Source organism: Thermobia domestica, chromosome 8 (assembly GCF_964235325.1).
Source record: "Thermobia domestica chromosome 8, izTheDome1.hap1.1, whole genome shotgun sequence".
Classification (NCBI taxonomy): Eukaryota; Metazoa; Arthropoda; class Insecta; order Zygentoma; family Lepismatidae; genus Thermobia; species Thermobia domestica.
In genome coordinates this window covers 105,739,501-105,758,218 of record NC_137461.1, presented here as the reverse complement: position 1 = coordinate 105,758,218, position 18,718 = coordinate 105,739,501, and the positions used below count along the sequence as shown (strand labels likewise).

Here is an 18,718-nt window from a genome sequence, read left to right as displayed (position 1 = left end):
TTTCCTTGCGCACATACCTACTTCATCCGTAAAAAACTTTTCTGCACCTCGTCTTATCCCTGCAAGAAATCTATGCTGTAGTAATCAATGTGGGATATTGAACTGTGAAGAATGAGGGAAACTACAACTTCTTTGGTTCGAATTTTGCGAAGAAAGATACAACAAAATGACACACTTACCATTCTTCATGCCATATGATTATGTTTTAAACAAAAGAAGAAAGGTAACCGTAAACTAATGAGTGAGAACATGTGTGAGAACGTGTGAATATTGCTAAGTTTGGAGATAAAAGTTAAGCTGTTGGTGATAAGATAGTAGTAATGTTAATTTTCATCAGTGGTATTCATAGACTGTACAGCTAGTAGTTACAAGTTACCGAATCTGCAGTGCAATGCCTGTTTTCAGACGTGTTATTGTAGGATTGAGTGCTATTGGAGGTGCAGTAGTTTACTATGGGTTAAGTGAAAAAGAGAAAAGGCGTGTGTATGCTTCATGGACAACTAACTACACACCTTCTGTGAAGTGGGATACAAATTGGGACAGGTTAGAAACAATCGTGTCATTTGTTTTCCATAAAAATTATGTAATTATACAGAAATAATTTTGGGGTAACTGGGGGACCATAATCAGATAAAAAAAACACCATGTTTACAGGAGAAATGAGTTGATGTTACGTAAAGGTAATTACGAAGTACTAACCTAACATAGCCTAAATTTAAGAAACAAAAAAAAGAACAGAAGAGATTAGAAGAAAGTACAAATTTTAAGTAAAGAATTCTAGCCTCCCAAAGCCAGAACTCCCAAACTAACGTTAAGCATCAAGAATACAGAGTATATAGCAAGAAAGTACGAACTTTAAGCAAAATGTTCTGGTCCCCCAATTCCAAAACTATGCCCGTCATACATCATCTAGCTATTTGTAATTAATGTGCAATTGAATCTTATTTGTAAAGTGGTCACCATAATGCAGATTAACAATATGGGAGCTATTTTATAAAATTATTTTAGCCAGTAGTGCTGTATCGCCGGACTTAACGAAAAGCAGAAAAAGTACCAAAATGTACTAAATTAGGTGAGAAATCGGCAAATTTTTACTTTGACTCAAACAGTGACTTCAACCGATTCATCTGATCCGGTTCCCGGAGCAGTTTAGGAATCATTCCTAAACTGCTCCCGAAACCGGATCAGATAAATCGCTTACAGTTACTAACAGAGTGAAAGTAATGTACGATGTTAAGAATTATACTATAAGTACAAGGGCCAAAATGTTACTAAACATCATTCCTAAAGTCTTCCGAGAAATCAATTCAGGTGAAGCGGTGACTATCAATTTTGAGATCTAAATGGGGGGCTCCCGCCCCCCAAACCCCCCGCTCAAGTATCATAAAAACATCCAAAACGACAATAAATAATCGCACCACTGCTATAAACACTCGTCACTAATCATAATCAGTGCATGACAAAGAGAAATAAATTACATCTCAACAAGACAATAGGACAACCAGCAGCAAACCAAATACTTTGCTTAATACTCTAATGCAAAACAAATCAAGAATAAAAATAATATGAATTTTAAAAAAAGAAAACACTCACCATTTCGCCATAGGAGAACACTCATGAATAATGAACTCATAATTGCTTTTACCCACTTTTACCATACGTCGGAAATATCTTCAGCCTTAGACCACAACCATGATAGGTATTCTGTAACTCAAACCACACACTGCTGCAAGGCGATATGAGTTAATATCCGAATCTAATACAAACTTATTTAAAAACGTCAAGTTCAAATTCTTTCTATTAAATTCATGAAACGGTTTCTCAATCGCATTTGCTAACTCGATCGTCGCCATGAAATGAAAATTCAATTACGCGCTCCCCGCATGCCACCAGCAATAGCACACACATACAAGCAGACAGAACATGTGACATCACACTAACAAATTACCATATGACTGTACAGAGACACCTAATGGGAAAAATATGAACTAAGACGTCACACCAAAGGCACGAACAGTTCCAACAAGTGACTCACGCAGAAACAGTTCCAGTAAGTGACTGAAACTATAAGAACCGATTAAGTCACAGTTTGAGTCAAAGTAAAGACTTGCCGAGAAATCTACTAAATTAAGTTAGGTTAGCCTTCAAAACAGGAGCATGTAAATTTTCCAAGGAAATCGAAAAGAAGTATTGTTTAATTTCTCTCCAAATCATTTGGTTGTGAGTCTGGTTTAAGTACCGGGTCCGGAGACGTCGATGGGGCCGTAGATTTCCATTCGTATGTGCGGATTCACATTAGGACGATTTCAGTGGGGCAGATTTACTATACAGATCCAAAGATTTGTAAAAAATTACAGAAGGAATTTTTAATACAATTTTAATAGAATAGTGTATAAATAATAGAAATATGGTATGCACTTCTGAGACGCGTATTTACCTGGAAATATGCGAATGAAAGTCGAAGGTGGTATCCACGTATTCTCCTATAAGATAATTACAGATGAATGTATAGTTTATGAAATGTTGATAAATTACAACTAATATTGTATTAGAATACTTTTTAATAAATCGACTGATTAGTACGTAAAAAATGTGAAAATGAATTGTAACATTTTACACAAATGTGCAGGCAGCCATGATGCACAGTGTATAAACTAATTGAAGGTGAATCAGGGTAAACGAAGTTCAAGAGTTAAGAAGCGGAACCATTGAAATCTTGGTGATATAGTACGTATTCAATGGAAGATTATTAATTGTGTCCATTTCCGGAATTATGAGTAATGGCGGTGATGCATGATGTAGTGCATAAATATCAGTAGAAATCGAGGGGGAAATTGAAACTTCGTATATTGTGAGAGATAAAACGTTGTCTAAATTGAAATAAAGGTAGGAAACTACCGAACCCTACGGAGCTTCTAATCTCCTTCGCTCGCTCAACTATTTTTTTATGAACGTAGCATTAATGTTTCTTAGTGGCCACCTTGTTTTTGTGTAAATTGTGATAAATGTAGAAAACATCAATCCCTGTGGGACTTCTAACTACGCTTGGGTATGTTTTCGTAAAAAAGCATTCATGCTCTTTAGAGGGCACCTAGCACAGATTTTTCGTTAAGTGAACCTGCGGCGGTGGGAAGCAAGTATGTCTTTCATGTGTGTATGCATACGTGTAGTAAATCTGCTGAGTGCTATGTAAGCGAGCCGGGGCAGTGTGCAGCAGGGGCCCGAGCGATAGCGAGTGAAGTACATCCGTAGGGAGCACGCACGTCAGCGACGGCGCGTATGCACATAAACGAGGATACCGGAAAACCTGGTATATGGGGTTAACATTGTTGGTCGTCCGTTTCTTGCAAAATTTTGAAAATTTACGGGGAAGAAATGGATAGTTTGCTCGCTTGTGTCCTTGATTGTATGTAAGGAGAGCGAAAATTGTATTACTTTTCTTTATAAGCCGTTATAAGCATGGGACTATTTGGCAGGCAAAGGGAAATATTATCGTGTGATTGGATTGTGGAAAAGCAACGAGCAATTGTATTCTGAACATGGCTGCAGGTGTACAGAGACGTTCTAGTAGTTATCCTTACGCAGAGGCGAGAAATTACACTCTGTCTTCCCTAATCCTAAGCTAACCGGGCTCTGCCCTACCCTAGTAATCTCTATCTTGCTCTACTCTATTATGGTGCAATCCAAATGAAATCGACCAATTTCCAGGTCAAACGTTGCTGACAAAAATTATATATTTTTTAAATTTTTTACCTAAGATTTTACCACATTCAGGGAGTTGGTATTCATATATTTTTTTTAGCCGCACAGGTTTGTTTGTAGTGGCCAGATTGCATAGGCGCGTATGCATATTTTGCACTTTTCAGAGGATTTCGTTAAACGTTGTAACTTTTTAGGTTTTAAAGATAATGAGTTCAAACCAAAACCAAATGAAAGTTAATGGAATGGACAGGGTTGGCAAAAACCATGGTTTTTATTTAAAAAACCAATAAAACCGGTTTTTTTGGTTTAAACCAGGTTTTTATGGTTTAAATGATTTGCTCTATATATTCATATCATATATGGACAGAAATAAGTTTGTTTCGCCTTGATGTTATTATGCAACAACCGGGTTATGCTGGAAGGGGTCACATAAGCTTAAAGCGGAATAAAAACCGCTTCTCGAGTTACATCCGAGAGAAACTGTCCTCCATTTGAACTCGGAACCAGGACTAATTGGCCACAAATACGATACGTCTGCCGACTTACTCACGAAGGAATCCTGATAAAAAAAAAAAAATACGTTGTACTGATCTTCACATGCTTCTTAATATAACTGTCAAGTCATTTCAGAAGGACAAAAATATAAACAGTTGCACAAGTGAAACCATTACACAGAATTACATATGAACAATTTCAAAGTACGACGGAGTACAGAAGAACTAATTTAGTTCAAGTTAGTTAACAACGACTTTTATTGGTCCAAATTAAAGAAATACACCGACTTAATCTGCATATCAATAAGAAAAGTGAATAAAGATACGAATTATTTGAGTCCACTTTGGCTCAGACTCATTTATACATAAATAGATAGCAAAGATACTTATTTCACTAAATGCCTCTCGTGGGGTCTGTATGACCCCCCCACACACACACACAAAATACGGCATTTTCGATGTATTTTATCAATAGTAAACATTGAAACGAAACAATATTTAGAATTTTTCTTCGATTGCAATTACATAATAATAACAACTACAAAAAAATCACAAAATAAACATTTATAAACTTGTAAAAAAAAGTTGCTTTTGTAGTATAATCTTTTTGAGTAATGAATGGGGAATTTAGGTCTGAATATAATACGAATGATATACGGGAGTGAAACGTGATAACCCACAAATGTGTGTTCATCAAGATTTTACAAACACTTACACTTTTATGAACATTTTTTTGTTTTTTGGTTTAAACCAGTTGGTTTTTTTGAAAAAACCAGCTGGTTTAAACCTTGGTTTAAACCACCTTGGTTTAAACCAGCCAACCCTGGGAATGGACAAGCATTCTGTGTTCTGTGTACATTGAGACGTACTTCAGAATGTTGAAAGAAAAAACTCTGGACATTGCGGTTGGAAACCTAGAAATGGCGTTTTTGGAATGTTCATTTTGAAACGAAATAAATGAGACTCGCCTTCAATTTTTTGTCTACTTAGAGACTAGTTAGTAAACAACGTCCCAAACAAGTTTCAGATCTGAGAACCATATACTTGATTTTCTGGAAATTTTTAAACATTGCGAACTTTTGAAAATCGTGTATTTTCACCACCAAGTATCTCAGGAAAGACGCAAGTGAAAAATCTCAAATTTGCACAAAATAGACGATGATTCAGCAGTGACAAGTAAGTAAAATTGCATCACTGAGACTTGAGTGGTTTCTAAGGTATAAGTTGTTGCAATGATGTAAAATTCGCGATTTTAACAGCTCAGCAGATGTACAGTTTTTGTGTTGATAGTATCTCAGACATACAATTTATCTAAGTTTCATCAGGAGTGCTGTCAAACAGCAAGAAATTCGAGATTTGCTACTTGTAAAAGAATTATCATTGCCACATCATATCATAGATTTATACCTCTGACGCAAACACAAATCAGATGTTATGAAGAACATAGCATGTTGTCATTTGCAGCTAATGATACCGTAGCCTGTAATTATGACGAGAAATGATGGATTGGGAGAATTAAAGACATCAGTCAGGAAATAACGATCTTTTTATTAATTTTTTCCATCCCCATGGCCCAAGAACCTTTGTTTAAACTATCTACGAATGACAAAGTGTGAGTGCCAATCACTAAGTTCCTCCGGAAACTCACATCCACAGAGTTCACAACTCTTACAGGTCGTACTTTCAATATCAGTGCCGATCTCAGTACACAAATTAGTCAACTGTTTACCTCGCTGATGTCTTAGCAGTAGCGCTATAGGCAGAAAAGAAATAACAGAGGCGTTTCATTTTTTGTACAAGATATTCATAAATTATGCATACTTTACCCATTAAACATTACTGTCGTGTTATTTTAACTTCTGCTGCAAAGTTTATATCCACTCCTCATGGCGCTTCATGATATTAAGTCCCAGTGAAGAAGAAACTTATAACTCAGAAACCAATCAAGTCTCAGTTATGCAATTTTACCGACTTCAGTGAACATCTATCATCTATTTTGTGCAAATTTGAGATTTTTCACTTGTGTCCTTCCTGAGATATTTGGTGGTTGAAATATACGATTTTCAAAAATTTGCAATGTTTAAAAATTCCCAAAGAATTAAGTATATGGTTTTCAGATCAGAATCTTGTTTGGACTTTGTCTGCTATCTAGTCTCTATATAGACAAAAAATTGAAGATGAGTCTCATTTATTTTGTTTCAAAATGTGTATTCCAAAAGGGCCATTTCTAGGTTTCCATCCGCAATGTTTAGAGCTTTCGACGTTCTGAAGTACGGATCAATGTGCACAAAACACAGAATGCTTGTCCATTCCATTAACTTTCATATGGTTTTGGTTTGAACTCATTACCTTTAAACCTAAAAAGCTACAGCGTTTAACGAAATCCTCTGAAAAGTTCAAAATACGCTCAGGCGCCTATATAAAGTGGCCGCTACGACAAAACCTGCACGGCTAAAAAAAATAAATGAATGCCCGTTTTCAACTCCTTGAATGTGGTATAAACTTAGGTAAAAAATTAATAAAAAAACTAAATTTTGTCAGCAATCATCATTGGTCGATTTCATTTGGATTGCCCCTTATACCTTTTTAAAGCGATCCTAAAAATTATAATTTTTAAATTTTCATCGCTGTTGTTACGCTTTTTGTCGAAGACCCGGCGTACGATTAAATTTGGATTGAATGCCGTATATCGCATAAAACACTTACCTTATGTATGGATTTGGGGGAGATACTGGATGCCATGCAAAACAAAGTACCAGTATGTACTGAATTAGGTTAGAGCTTCAAAACAGAGACGTGTAAACTTTTCCAATTTCGAACAGAAAGCGTGTACGTTCGTGTAGAAATATGCGCGCCATTTCAACACTGCCTTTCCTGCGACTAAATCATAAGAAGTATATCTCTCCGACAAATAGTCCCTTCCGCCTACACATACAGTGCCGCTTATAACTTCAAAAACAACTAACTAGGGAAGTACATGAAGTGGTACGCGGGGATCTGCATGTGTTATATATCGTTGGAAAGGTCACACTGAGTATACCTCACATGTGAAATATCTCGCTTGAGTGGGGCCTGTAGGGTCGTGGCGACCATTTGAAGACCAGAACAAGGCACTTTCCGAAACACAACAAAACGTGGACAAAATAGAAAGCTATGATGTAATTATTTTGAGACGTGGTATATATAGGTTTGAAAGGTAGCTGAATACGAATGTAACATCAAATGTTTACAAATCAAAATGGCGGATCTAACATGGTGGGCACAAATTACAAAAAACAAGCTATGGATCTGAAATTGGATATATAGAGCCATTCAACGTCGCTATGTATGAATCAGATATCAAAATGTAAAATTCAAAATGGCGGATCCAATATTGTAGACAAAAGGTGTAAATGTACAGAATGGACGTATGTGTATTGAGACAAGCCTGGGCTCCGTCTCGGTGTCAGTACCATCCCTATTACGGAAAGTGGACATTTGTTATACATATTGCTCACAAGTGTACACATAATGTGAAACTGGAAAGACAGTTATGGAAGTATAACGATGTTTCAAACGCGCACTTTTCACTGTCATTGTTCGGATCTTCAGATGGTATCCGCAAATAATCGTAACGTACTATTCAGGCGCCATTCAACCGAGATCAAGTGTAGTCGCAGCTTCCCAACGATATATAACACACATGTCGATCCCCTCGTATCTCTTCGGGGGCGAGGGTGGGAGTTGGTAGTAAAATAATTGTCTATGATTGCAATCTGTTCCTATCATAAAACTTTCATGTGCGCTACAAAACCTGCCCTTCATTCTTTGCCTCAATTTTGTCATGATTGTATAGCAGAACACGTTTTCTGTTTATTGTAAAACATCACCTGCCCTATTTGCCTCCTTATGTATTATATGTATTTTTCTACTACACGTGTAAGAATAACATATGCCCGTTCTGTAGTTTTTTTTGCATTTTTCATCCGCCACATTGGATGCGTCATATTGCCTTTTAAACTTTTAACATTGAATTCGTGTTCAGCAACAACGAAATCCTCTACTTACCTGCTTGTAGTTTCATAGCAGAGTTTTGCATTTTGTCCGTCATATTGAAATTTTTGAAATTTTATTGAATTTCAGTTTATATATATACTTTATATATATATATATATATATATATATATATATATATATATATATATATATATATATATATATATATATATATATATAAACATCATCATAAAAAGGTTCTTAGATAAATTTCGTGATTGTGTGTCTAGCAGTTCGAGAGAAACATGTGATAATGATAGAAAACCTTTTAATCGCCCTGCTCACCCGTCAAATTGGAACTTCGCAGCAGTCTGTTTAACTTATAGTATTCTAGGGTATCAGGAGAACATTTGTTCAAAATATTAAGTTCTTAAACCGAACCATTTCGGAAATATAAGGACGTGACTAAACATTCAAAGTGCTGCAGCAAATTTTGACTCCTCAGAAATAATTTATATAAAATTGCTTGTTACTTACAATTTTACATTGTAACACGGCAAGCGGTGCATTAACTTTCATGACAATATTGATAATGTATGACAAGGTAATTAATATCATATAATGTTTTTAGTATCTTTGCTATGTATGCTGTGTATACATTATCATATTTCATTAAATCTTTATTTTTAGAAATAGGTACTTTTATACACCAAAATTTCCCGGATCTGAAATCAAGTAGTACCTGAAGACAATGTCCAAATGAATCATTGTAACCATGCTGGTGTTCCAAAACTGTCCTACGCGCAAGGCATTGGTTTAATGCCATATGGAGCGTTTTTCCACTATCCTTGTTTATGCGCGTACCTACCGTCGCAGACGCGCTGCCGCGCGTGCCTCGGTGCCGTGCTCCTGGCCTGACTCGATTAGATAGCATTCTCACTTTTTAGTGGTTGGCGCAAGGTGGTTAGTGGTTTTTGCACTGTAGTTTTTATGACGTTCATTCGGGTGCATATTTATACCACTAACGCGTAAGTCCTCCTAAAATGAATCTGCGCCCATAAATACCTTTTTATTCCTAAGAAACAATTATTAAGATAGTACTATTTCATTTGGTGATGAAAGAAGTGCAGAAATAATAAATTTCACTATGCGTCTATAAAATAGGATACCACGGAAAATATATATGTTTGGGAATCATGGATAACGAGTTTTGTTCGCGCTTGATCAGATTCACTGGAATGGAGTTCAGCTGTATGCTGAAATGGAAACAGTACTACTACATTCCCTTTATTTCTCCTGTATATACTCGCGTGTTAGTGCGAACAAATAATATCTTTCTTAGAATGTCAGTTAATTATAAATAGAAGACACTTCATTTAAACATAAAATTTAGTAAAGATGTACATCTATTTTCTTGGATAATTACGAATGCACAAATCAGGCTTTTTTAATTTTTATTTTTATAATACCGTAATTTGAATCAAGGACAATACAAACGCTTCTCTTAACAAAGGAAATGAGCCTAACTGAAGATCTACCTCTATTTTCTCAACCCTACACTTGTATAATTACACACATAAGAGCGAAAAAGTGTAGCATTGAAAAGAAAACCAAATCTTATGATAATTACAAATTCAAAATTAAGCTTTTTATTTATTTATTTATTTATTTATTTTATTATTAATATTATTATTACTTTTGTAATACCATAATTTGAATCAAAGACGTTACAAAAATTGTTAGTTTTGCTGGTTTCACAATTTCAGAGACCAAGTCATCATTCTTCTTCCTTAATGTTGCTTCGTCTGTGCAAATAGTATACCTTCAATAATTTTAGTCTTTTCTCCACATCCGAACTGTTTCAAAGTTTTCACCATATTAGCCGTAAAAAAATTAAAGCTTTTTTCAATTGCTAGAGAGCTGGACGGACATCTAGCAAGCACCCTCATAAATTCACAAAATCATCTGGTAGGGAATTCCTCTTTGCTGGTTCTTTTTTTAAATATTCGTTATCTGGCTCCCGACCGTGAGGAACTATCCCAGTATTTTGAGGGAAACTAAAGGAATCTTCAGTCGGGACGGCTGACCCAGAAAATTGAATCGTGAGTGTAATTGGAAATTTTACTCCTATTCTATATAGTATAGAATTACCCACCTATTTTGATACTCTACCAAATTTTCAAATTTCCTCTTTCTAGAAATCGGAATAGAAGCGAGTGCCAATGGTGCAAAGTTTGGCCCACAAATCAGGATGGGGCTTCACGGATTCCCTTTGAGCGACAAAGGACCCACTGGGATTTTGTTTTAATAACCCTGGTTTTTCATAACCCGTTGTACCATCACATGGTTGTTAATCAATGTGGAGAAGTTCTTAATTAGTAGAGAGCGGATAACATAAAGAGAAAATTCTTTTGTGCCTGTGAGTTAATTGTGAGAATCAGAAGAGCTCTCAGTAACTAAGGGTGTGGTTGGTTAAGTTGGAGTTCAGCTTTTATTTCGTCATCAGGGCTATATGAGACGTCGACTATAGTTTAAAGTGGAGTCTGACCACCGTTGCGATCAAATTTTTCAAGCCTCTTCCGCTAAGAATCGAATACCTACGTGCCAAAGGTGCGCGCGCTAGCGGCTAGATCAGGAGTGAGAGCAACCAGAAATCTGGTACGCGCTGCCAAGAATTCACATATTAATTTCATCGATGCTCACAGACTATGAAAGTAAACAAAAGTTATCAAAAAGAAGACATGCGAGAGAAATAAAGGGGAAGAAGCCGAAGGAACAGTAAAAGATTTAGAAGCGAGAAAGCTGAAATTCTTTTAAGATATCCTAGAGGAAGTGCAGGTATTTAATGAAAACTTTTGAGTCTCTGGAGAGACAGGTATAAGAAGTGTATTGCAAACGATTCGTTCTAATACACGGAAATAAATAAAAATAGTAAGTGGACACATCACTCCCTGGACTCAACAATTGTTACGTGTGTGTCATAAACAATTATTTTCTCTTTGTCTGTGCTGCTGTGTTTAGAGGAGAATTCAAACAATGAAAGTGTTTTGCAACCAAATATACGAGGTGTGTTCAAAAAGTATCGAATCTTATTTTTTTTCCTTGTAAACCAATGAAGCATGGGAGATGTTCATGTTCAGTCGTGAATTTTTTCATGCCCGCAGTCCGCCAACGAGTGAAGAGGTGTAGTGGGTAGTCATCAGTTTTCGTTTTTTGTTTGTAAAATGACAGAACAATTTGAGCAGCGACATTGCATCGAATTTTGCCAAAAGCTTGGCAATACCCAAGCGGAAAGCATCCAATCGAATCAGTACATTCAATTTTGAACGAGAATTTGGGCGTGAGGAGAGTGTCCGCGAAATTTGATTCAGGTGTTCATTGCCGAACACATTTCTGTGTGTCGTCATGCTCCCTACTCACCCGACATGGCTCCCTGTGACTTTTGGTTATTTCCCAAGCTGAAAATGCCACTAAAAGGGACCCGAATTGAGTCAAGAGAAGACATTATGCGTAATGCGATGGCACGGTTGCTCACCATTCCAAAAATTATGTTCCATAACTGTTTCCAACAATGGAGATTAGTTTGAAGGGAATTAGTGTTTCGGATTTCCAAATGAATAAATGTATTTTTGCCAACCCAAAGTTCAATACATTTTGAATACGCCTCGTACGTAGATAGTCAAAATTGATCGGTAGTGAATTCTATGTTTAGAAGTTCAGTCTTCACTCGCTTGTACATGATACTTGTGACATCAGAAATAAGTACAGTATAGTTAATTACTGTAAGTTGTAGTTTAAACAGTTGTCACGTACCTGCAGCTTCTATCGTTTTTCAGGAAGCAATGTTTATCGTCATTTGTTACCTAAGTGTCTAGGGAAAATAACTTGGAAAAGTTACAGAATTTTGAAACAATTTTTCAGTCCCCTTCTAAGTGATAATTTTGTGACTTTTCTTTCTTTGATTTTCAAGAAGGGAAAGACTAACTATAGAAATTCCTCTTCCTCTTCTAGCACAAGAAAGGAAAGAAGTTGTATACACTGCTGATGAAAGAAACACCTGAATCATTTAGTTCTACAACATGGATTGAAATACACAATAGAGTAAATATGAATAATATTAGCCTTCATTGCATTTTTATTACAAAACTAAGCTTAATTCTCACTACGTCGATGTGACGATTCTTTAAAAAATGGAATTGAAAGATTGATAAGTTGCTTTGTTTTCTTGTAGGAGAGAGCCAACTAGTTTGGTGGAACCAGAGTCTGGGGGTACCAGAAAATTCCAAGATGATTTGGAAAAGAAAAAACCGACAGCTACGAGAAATATTTTTCTCATTCGCCATGGGCAGTATAATACAGCGGGGAAAAAAGATGAGGAACATGTGTTGACAATTTTAGGTTTGTATTAATTGTGTTACTATTAGCTGAATTACTATGAGCTAAATTATTAAACTCATTTTATTAGACACCCCAAAAAGTTGTATACATTTTGGCCTTTTAATGAAAACTAGGCCGTAATATGAAGTAAGACATTCTCGGAAATCAGAATTGGTCATCGTCAGCAATAAATAACACTTCTTGAACTCTTGTACATATTTTGGATCCCATGGTGGCAGAACAGCGAAACGTGAACCAGAGAAGTCTGTCTTGAATGTTTGGGTAGACTATGGATCCCACGGTGGCAGAACTCAGCGAAACGTGTACCAAATAAGTCTATATAATAAGAGAAATTACATAACATACCTACATATTGTCCTTAATTTAATAGGACTGTATTTCGGCTTCCAATTTCTAGTGAAATGTTTGTTAAATCCGCTTTTCTTTTTATTGAAAACCCAAGCTTGTTTACCAACATTTTAAGTTTTTGTTTGTTAGTTTGTTTGTTTGAGTTTCAATTTCATATTTTGAAATTTCTTACGCTGTTGAAATATTCCAGTATTAATTTGTTAATGGGTCTAATACATACACTAAATTTAAACGAAATTCTGAAATGAAAGAAATAGTCTTACTAGTTAGTCCACTGTGTGTGAACCAGCTACCATCACATTTTCGTAACAGTGTTGCTAAGCCAAGAGTCAAAATAGTTTTTGTGATTTAAATTTGAAATGTCATTAAGTTGTGTGCACTCCACTTCTAGATGATATGTGTATTGAATTTCCTCTGTGATTCATGATGTGATACATGGGACATGAATGTTCTTTGCGATAAAATGTAGATTCTTTACTTAAAATAGTAATACTTTTGGTAGACATGATTCAAACTCTTGTTAAAATGAGAATCTTCACTTCGGTCTGTGACGGTAACCACGAAAGCATAACTTCACTACTCCGTCTGTGTGTCTTACTTTCTTGGTGACACTCTTCCCAACAGACTTAAATCATCCTGTATCACCCAGAATGCCAGATTTTGACTTATCTATCTATATATTTACCTGGCGGTAACGTGCAAATGGTCTATTGCTCTTGTAAGACTATACATATTAATCTGTGGCCGAATTGAGAGAAAATTAATTTTCCTGTGAGCAAAGATCCGATAGACGGAAATGCAGTTTTCAAAACCGAAACCGCAAGCGCGGTTTCCAAAACCGACATTTCGGTTTTATGAAATTTCACTTTTTCCAAAAACCGGTTTCCGGTTTTTTTCAAAAACAGATTTCGACAGCACTAATCTTGACAAGGGTTTCAGTAGAAATTGGGAGCTGAAGTACAGTCCTATTAAATTAAGGACAATACGAAGGTATGTTGTGTAATTCCTGTTATTATATATAAATACGTGCTATGCAAGAATGAGAACATTAATATTTTATCAAAAAAGTCTATCTTGAATGTTCGGACAGATATGGAACCCACGGTTGCAGAACGCAGCGGAACGTGAACCAAAGAAGTCTTCTAGTGTTTGGTCACCTTGTTGAATGTTCGGAATTGTCGTTTCCGCAGATTTCTAATGAATGGATCAAATAAAAATCCGGCTGTGCAATGTGCAGAGAGTATAAGCGTGCATTAGCATTTTCGAAGTCGGATAACTATGCCAAGTTTATTTCTCGGAAATTACGAACGTTTGAAAACTATATTTGGCTCACTTCAAGGTTATATAGAATCAGAACACCTAAGAAAATCAGCTAAATCTATAGAAAGGCTTTTTATATTCTCATTAGCTGGCTACAGTGTTTTTATAGGCGTGATGCTAAGCACGTCACAATGAAGGTAAGTTATTCACAAGATTAGAACTCGGTTCACCGTGCGCATATTTCCCTTATAAGTGATAAATGCGTTGACAGGCACAATAATGTTGTTATAGTATTCGAATAACAAATGCGCATGGCCACGGTTTTTATACTCTCAGATGCAAACTCGAATAGTGTTTTAGGTCTCACTTCAAATATTGGGGTGGTTCGGATTCTTCCACATTTCATTTTAGAGCTGTTATATTTAAATGTTTATTATAGTTTTTGACTTACATATCTGTACATGATCTGGCCACACGCTTCGTCATAACATTCGAGGACAATATCCCAGGTGACCATACTTCTGTTCAATATTTATTTTGACTTCCAACCTACTATGCACACTTCTAAACTGGAACAGCTTTAACCAATCCGTACATCCATCTGTCCGTCTGTTGAGAGATATCAATAAAAAAAGATAAAGACTAGCGATTTTTTTTTTTTTTTTTTTTAATTTCTCTCGATTCACTGTTCCACAATTCTAGATTCCCTCTCTTCCATTAACCCACTACCCAAACCGGAAGTATTAGAAATCAACAATTTCCGGTTTCAGTGTTTATCACTATAGAACAGAAACAATAATAGATACGTAGAAACTGTTTTGGGAATCGGTTCAGCGGCATACAACAAAAGATGTCATCTCCACTTTCATCTATTTATTAAACTGGAAGTGGTAGAAATTTATCACTTTTCCGGTTTTAATATTGAACTGGATAAACCAAAAACTGTAAGAGATAGCGAGATATTATTTTATGACAAGGATTGAGCATCCCAAGAATAAGTTTCATTTCGAAAATTATCTTTCTATTCAAAGCGACAGTGGTGGAAATTAGGACTTCCTGTTTCAACACTTATCGCCAGAATGTAAAAGCTATAATAGACAACGAGGAGGTTTTTTTTTCCTTCATAAATTTAGCACCGCAAGAATACAGGGTATCCCAAAAGTAGATATACACCCCTGCATTGATCAAGTATAACATTCTAGCTTATAGGTTTATTTGCTTCGGCTGTTCCGAGCTTAAGATATAATTAAAGAGATATTAAGAACAAATAATTAACTAAGTCTACCTGATGGATAACAATAAGAAATGATATAAAAAGCAATAGTTGATCAGTACGGGACTGTATACCTACTTTTGGGCCATCTTGTATGTTCTGTTGCAAAGAAGTTGAAATCTACTTGCACTTCCGTTTCCAATATTCAATCCGATATATATATATATATATATATATATATATATATATATATATATATATTTAATAATAGATTCAAGATTTCAAGAATAGATTTCTATATAATAATTATTATAACTGTTGTGATAATACCTACGTGTTGCCAGGGACGGCTTGCTTGATTGTTGTCAAATACTAGAACTCAGTTCTCGAACAGTAGAGAACACCTGTTCCATTTAGTTAGTTATCACAGTTTTGATACGAAAACTACATAACAAGCACAAACAAGTTCCTTATCACTGAAAGTGGAAACAGGTTTATATATATATATATATATATATATATATATATATATATAATTTTTTAACAGATGTAGAAGGAAAATCAAGAAATCAAGATAAAAGAGCTAGTTCCACGGGAATTGCAAACTGATATATTGTTGTTCATGATGGGATAGCATATTTGAAATCGTGGCTTTTAAGATTTATTGTTTCTGGAGAAAGGGACGGCAAATGTTGCCATTGCACGGGGCAGCAAATTGCCTAGGGCCGGTCCTGCTTGTTGCACTTAAGCCTTCGGCCCTCTGTGTACTGTAGGTTAAAATCATGTTTAATTGAAAGCTCTAACTTTTACATTTATCCAGTTTACTTTAATTATTATAGTTTACCCTCCATACCATATTTTTATACAGTTATTCAAGGACTTCATTATATATAATCCCGCAGGTAGCGACATTGTTAGCATGACTTTATTATTAGGAATTAGCGTAACGCACTGAGACGTTTACCATGTAATTCGTATTGTACCCTTTTGTATTTCTGCAACCAACATTGCAAATCTTCTTAAGCAAAGTTTTATAACATTCTAGAATAGTATGACACACAGACTGTGATATGTTCCCTTTTATAATTAAGATTATAGCAAGAAACTGTTTTTGATATTGATTCAGCGTCGGAAGACCTAATTCCTTCTTGATCTTATCATTATATTGCAAGTTCTAGGAATTTTTTAACATCCGTTTTACTTTATATTTAATTGTTATTCCTAAAAATAACGTGTACGTCCTAGCTTTCAGCTCTCACCCAGAGCCTTGTTCACAGAGGATGAATACAGGAGGAAAAATAATAAAACCACCAGGAAAATAAATTAACAGACTCACCGAGGTAGAACACAGTGTGCTGCTCTACCATTTGACGTATGACTGGCACCTAAGACAAGATCTGCTACTTCCGGTTTCAGTATTAAATTCTCTGTAAATTAGCGATTGATCTCATTTGTTTTTCTTAACTCTTGTCTACACTTTTGTTGCTAGTTAATCTTAAAAATAAAGTGTTTCTAATTGGTGTTTCAGTGTATTTTTGTTATAACACTAAAGAAAATATACTTTCGCTAAGTGCTCATCACTGAAAGGGTAAGAATTAGAGATTAAAGAACACAAAAATAAGTTAGGCGTCATATTGGAATGCAGAGGATAGTAATGATGTTGAAGTAGATAGAGTTTAGTGCAGGAAGCCAAAAGTAATAAGTAGTCTGGAAAACTACAGTAGATGGAAAGAATAATAAATGGAAAAGATTTTGTTTTTAAATGAATATATAAAGTGTATATTAGTATCGGTAAAACATAAATAAATAATAGAATTATGAAATGAGAAAGAAAAATAGTGGTAAAAACAAAAGTAGCTGTATGGGAAAGAGAGTGAATGTAGTGAGGTGGGATGTTATAAATTTAAGACAGAAGGTCGATTCACGAATAGGATAATATGTTTCTCGTATCTCTTTTGCTGGGGAGCGTGGAAGAGTCTACGGGAAGGATTTTGAAAGCTTAGGCGTGAGATATAGTCGAATGTTGTGCGTTCCGAGTTCCTGTAAATTAGATGGGAAATCCATATCAAGATGCCATCAATACTCCTGTAATACTCCAGAATCCCAAATTACCTGTCCCAGAACATTCTACCCATCACAATAGTACATTCAACCATAACTTCCACATAAGTATCCCCAAAATGAAATTTTACGTTACCATCCTATCCTCCCGCTCTCTCGGTCTTAACTCTAACTGCCTAGGTACACCTGCGTCACTACGCTCAGTCCCCTTTTTTTTTTATTTTACCATTTATTTTTAATTTTTTCACTTTTCGTACATGTTTTTCATTTTGTATTATCTCTCATTGTTGTCATTACTTTTTTTATTGTACTTCATAATTTATTTTTTACTAACATATTTTTTACTTCAATATTTGTGTTCGTATAATATCTCTATTCTTTTCTCTTTTATTATGCATCTATCTTCCTCAGTTCTTAACGACCAACTCATTCCATTAGTTCTGTATTCCTCGGCTAAACCCTCTTCACTTTCAACGTGATACAGCATTCCAATATGGGGCCCCACTAGACTTTCATAGCTGGTATTGTGTGCTTTAGTTCTTAGCGAAAAGGCTTATAGTTTTTATTTGTTTTGTTGGTGTATTCTAGTAATTTATTTTATGTAAGGTTGGAATCAACTTGTATGGATTTTATATTAAATTTCTGTAATTTTGTACGAAGTGAAAACTTAAATGGTGGTTCCATCTTTTGTCCTTGTGTGATTGCTTCTTTGTAAAAGAGTGATTAATGATCATTTTTTAAAAAGCGTTGGTCACTTAAAAGGAATAATATCTTTCAATTGTGAAACTACTTAATAATAATATTATTTTGTAGGTAGACAGCAAGCTGATTTAACGGGAAAGCGCCTGAAAGAATTGGCGTTTCCATATTCTCGCATAGTGTGCTCAACAATGACTAGGGCTACGGAGACAGCCAATATAATTCATAATCATGTCGTAAATGTTGATTTCGAGCGATGTCCGTTGCTTGAAGAAGGTTCTCCCATACCTCCAGAACCTCCCGTCGGTTTCTGGAAGCCAGAAGTACATGTTAGTATTAGTTCCTGTCTTTTAATATTTTAAATGATAAACTAAGATGGAGTAACCCACATGTTGTCTACTAAGTTAATAATGATTGTTTAAAATTAATAATATAAATACATTATCATAGCGTCGGTAATAATTTGTTCCATCATAGTTAGTGGTGTTTTTAGTATGACTAGTGAGGTCAGTTAAGTTATGCATGAAACGAAGTATATTTTCCTTAAGTAGAAGCTTTACTTAGTATA

The 18,718-nt window shown here is 35.4% G+C and overlaps 1 protein-coding gene across 3 annotated transcripts in view; it reads left to right on the top strand.

The window, feature by feature from the left end:
- Positions 1-229: 229 nt before the first annotated feature.
- Positions 230-18,718, top strand: part of LOC145693114 (serine/threonine-protein phosphatase PGAM5, mitochondrial-like) — a 39,684-nt gene continuing 21,195 nt past the window's right edge. For all 3 annotated transcript variants that reach the window (XM_081768822.1, XM_081768821.1, XM_081768823.1), the window contains exons 1-3: positions 230-543; positions 12,403-12,569; positions 18,265-18,479. In XM_081768822.1, the coding sequence (XP_081624948.1) occupies positions 392-543; positions 12,403-12,569; positions 18,265-18,479 (534 nt within the window). In that variant the 5' untranslated portion in view covers positions 230-391. The remainder of the gene's footprint in view (positions 544-12,402; positions 12,570-18,264; positions 18,480-18,718) is intronic.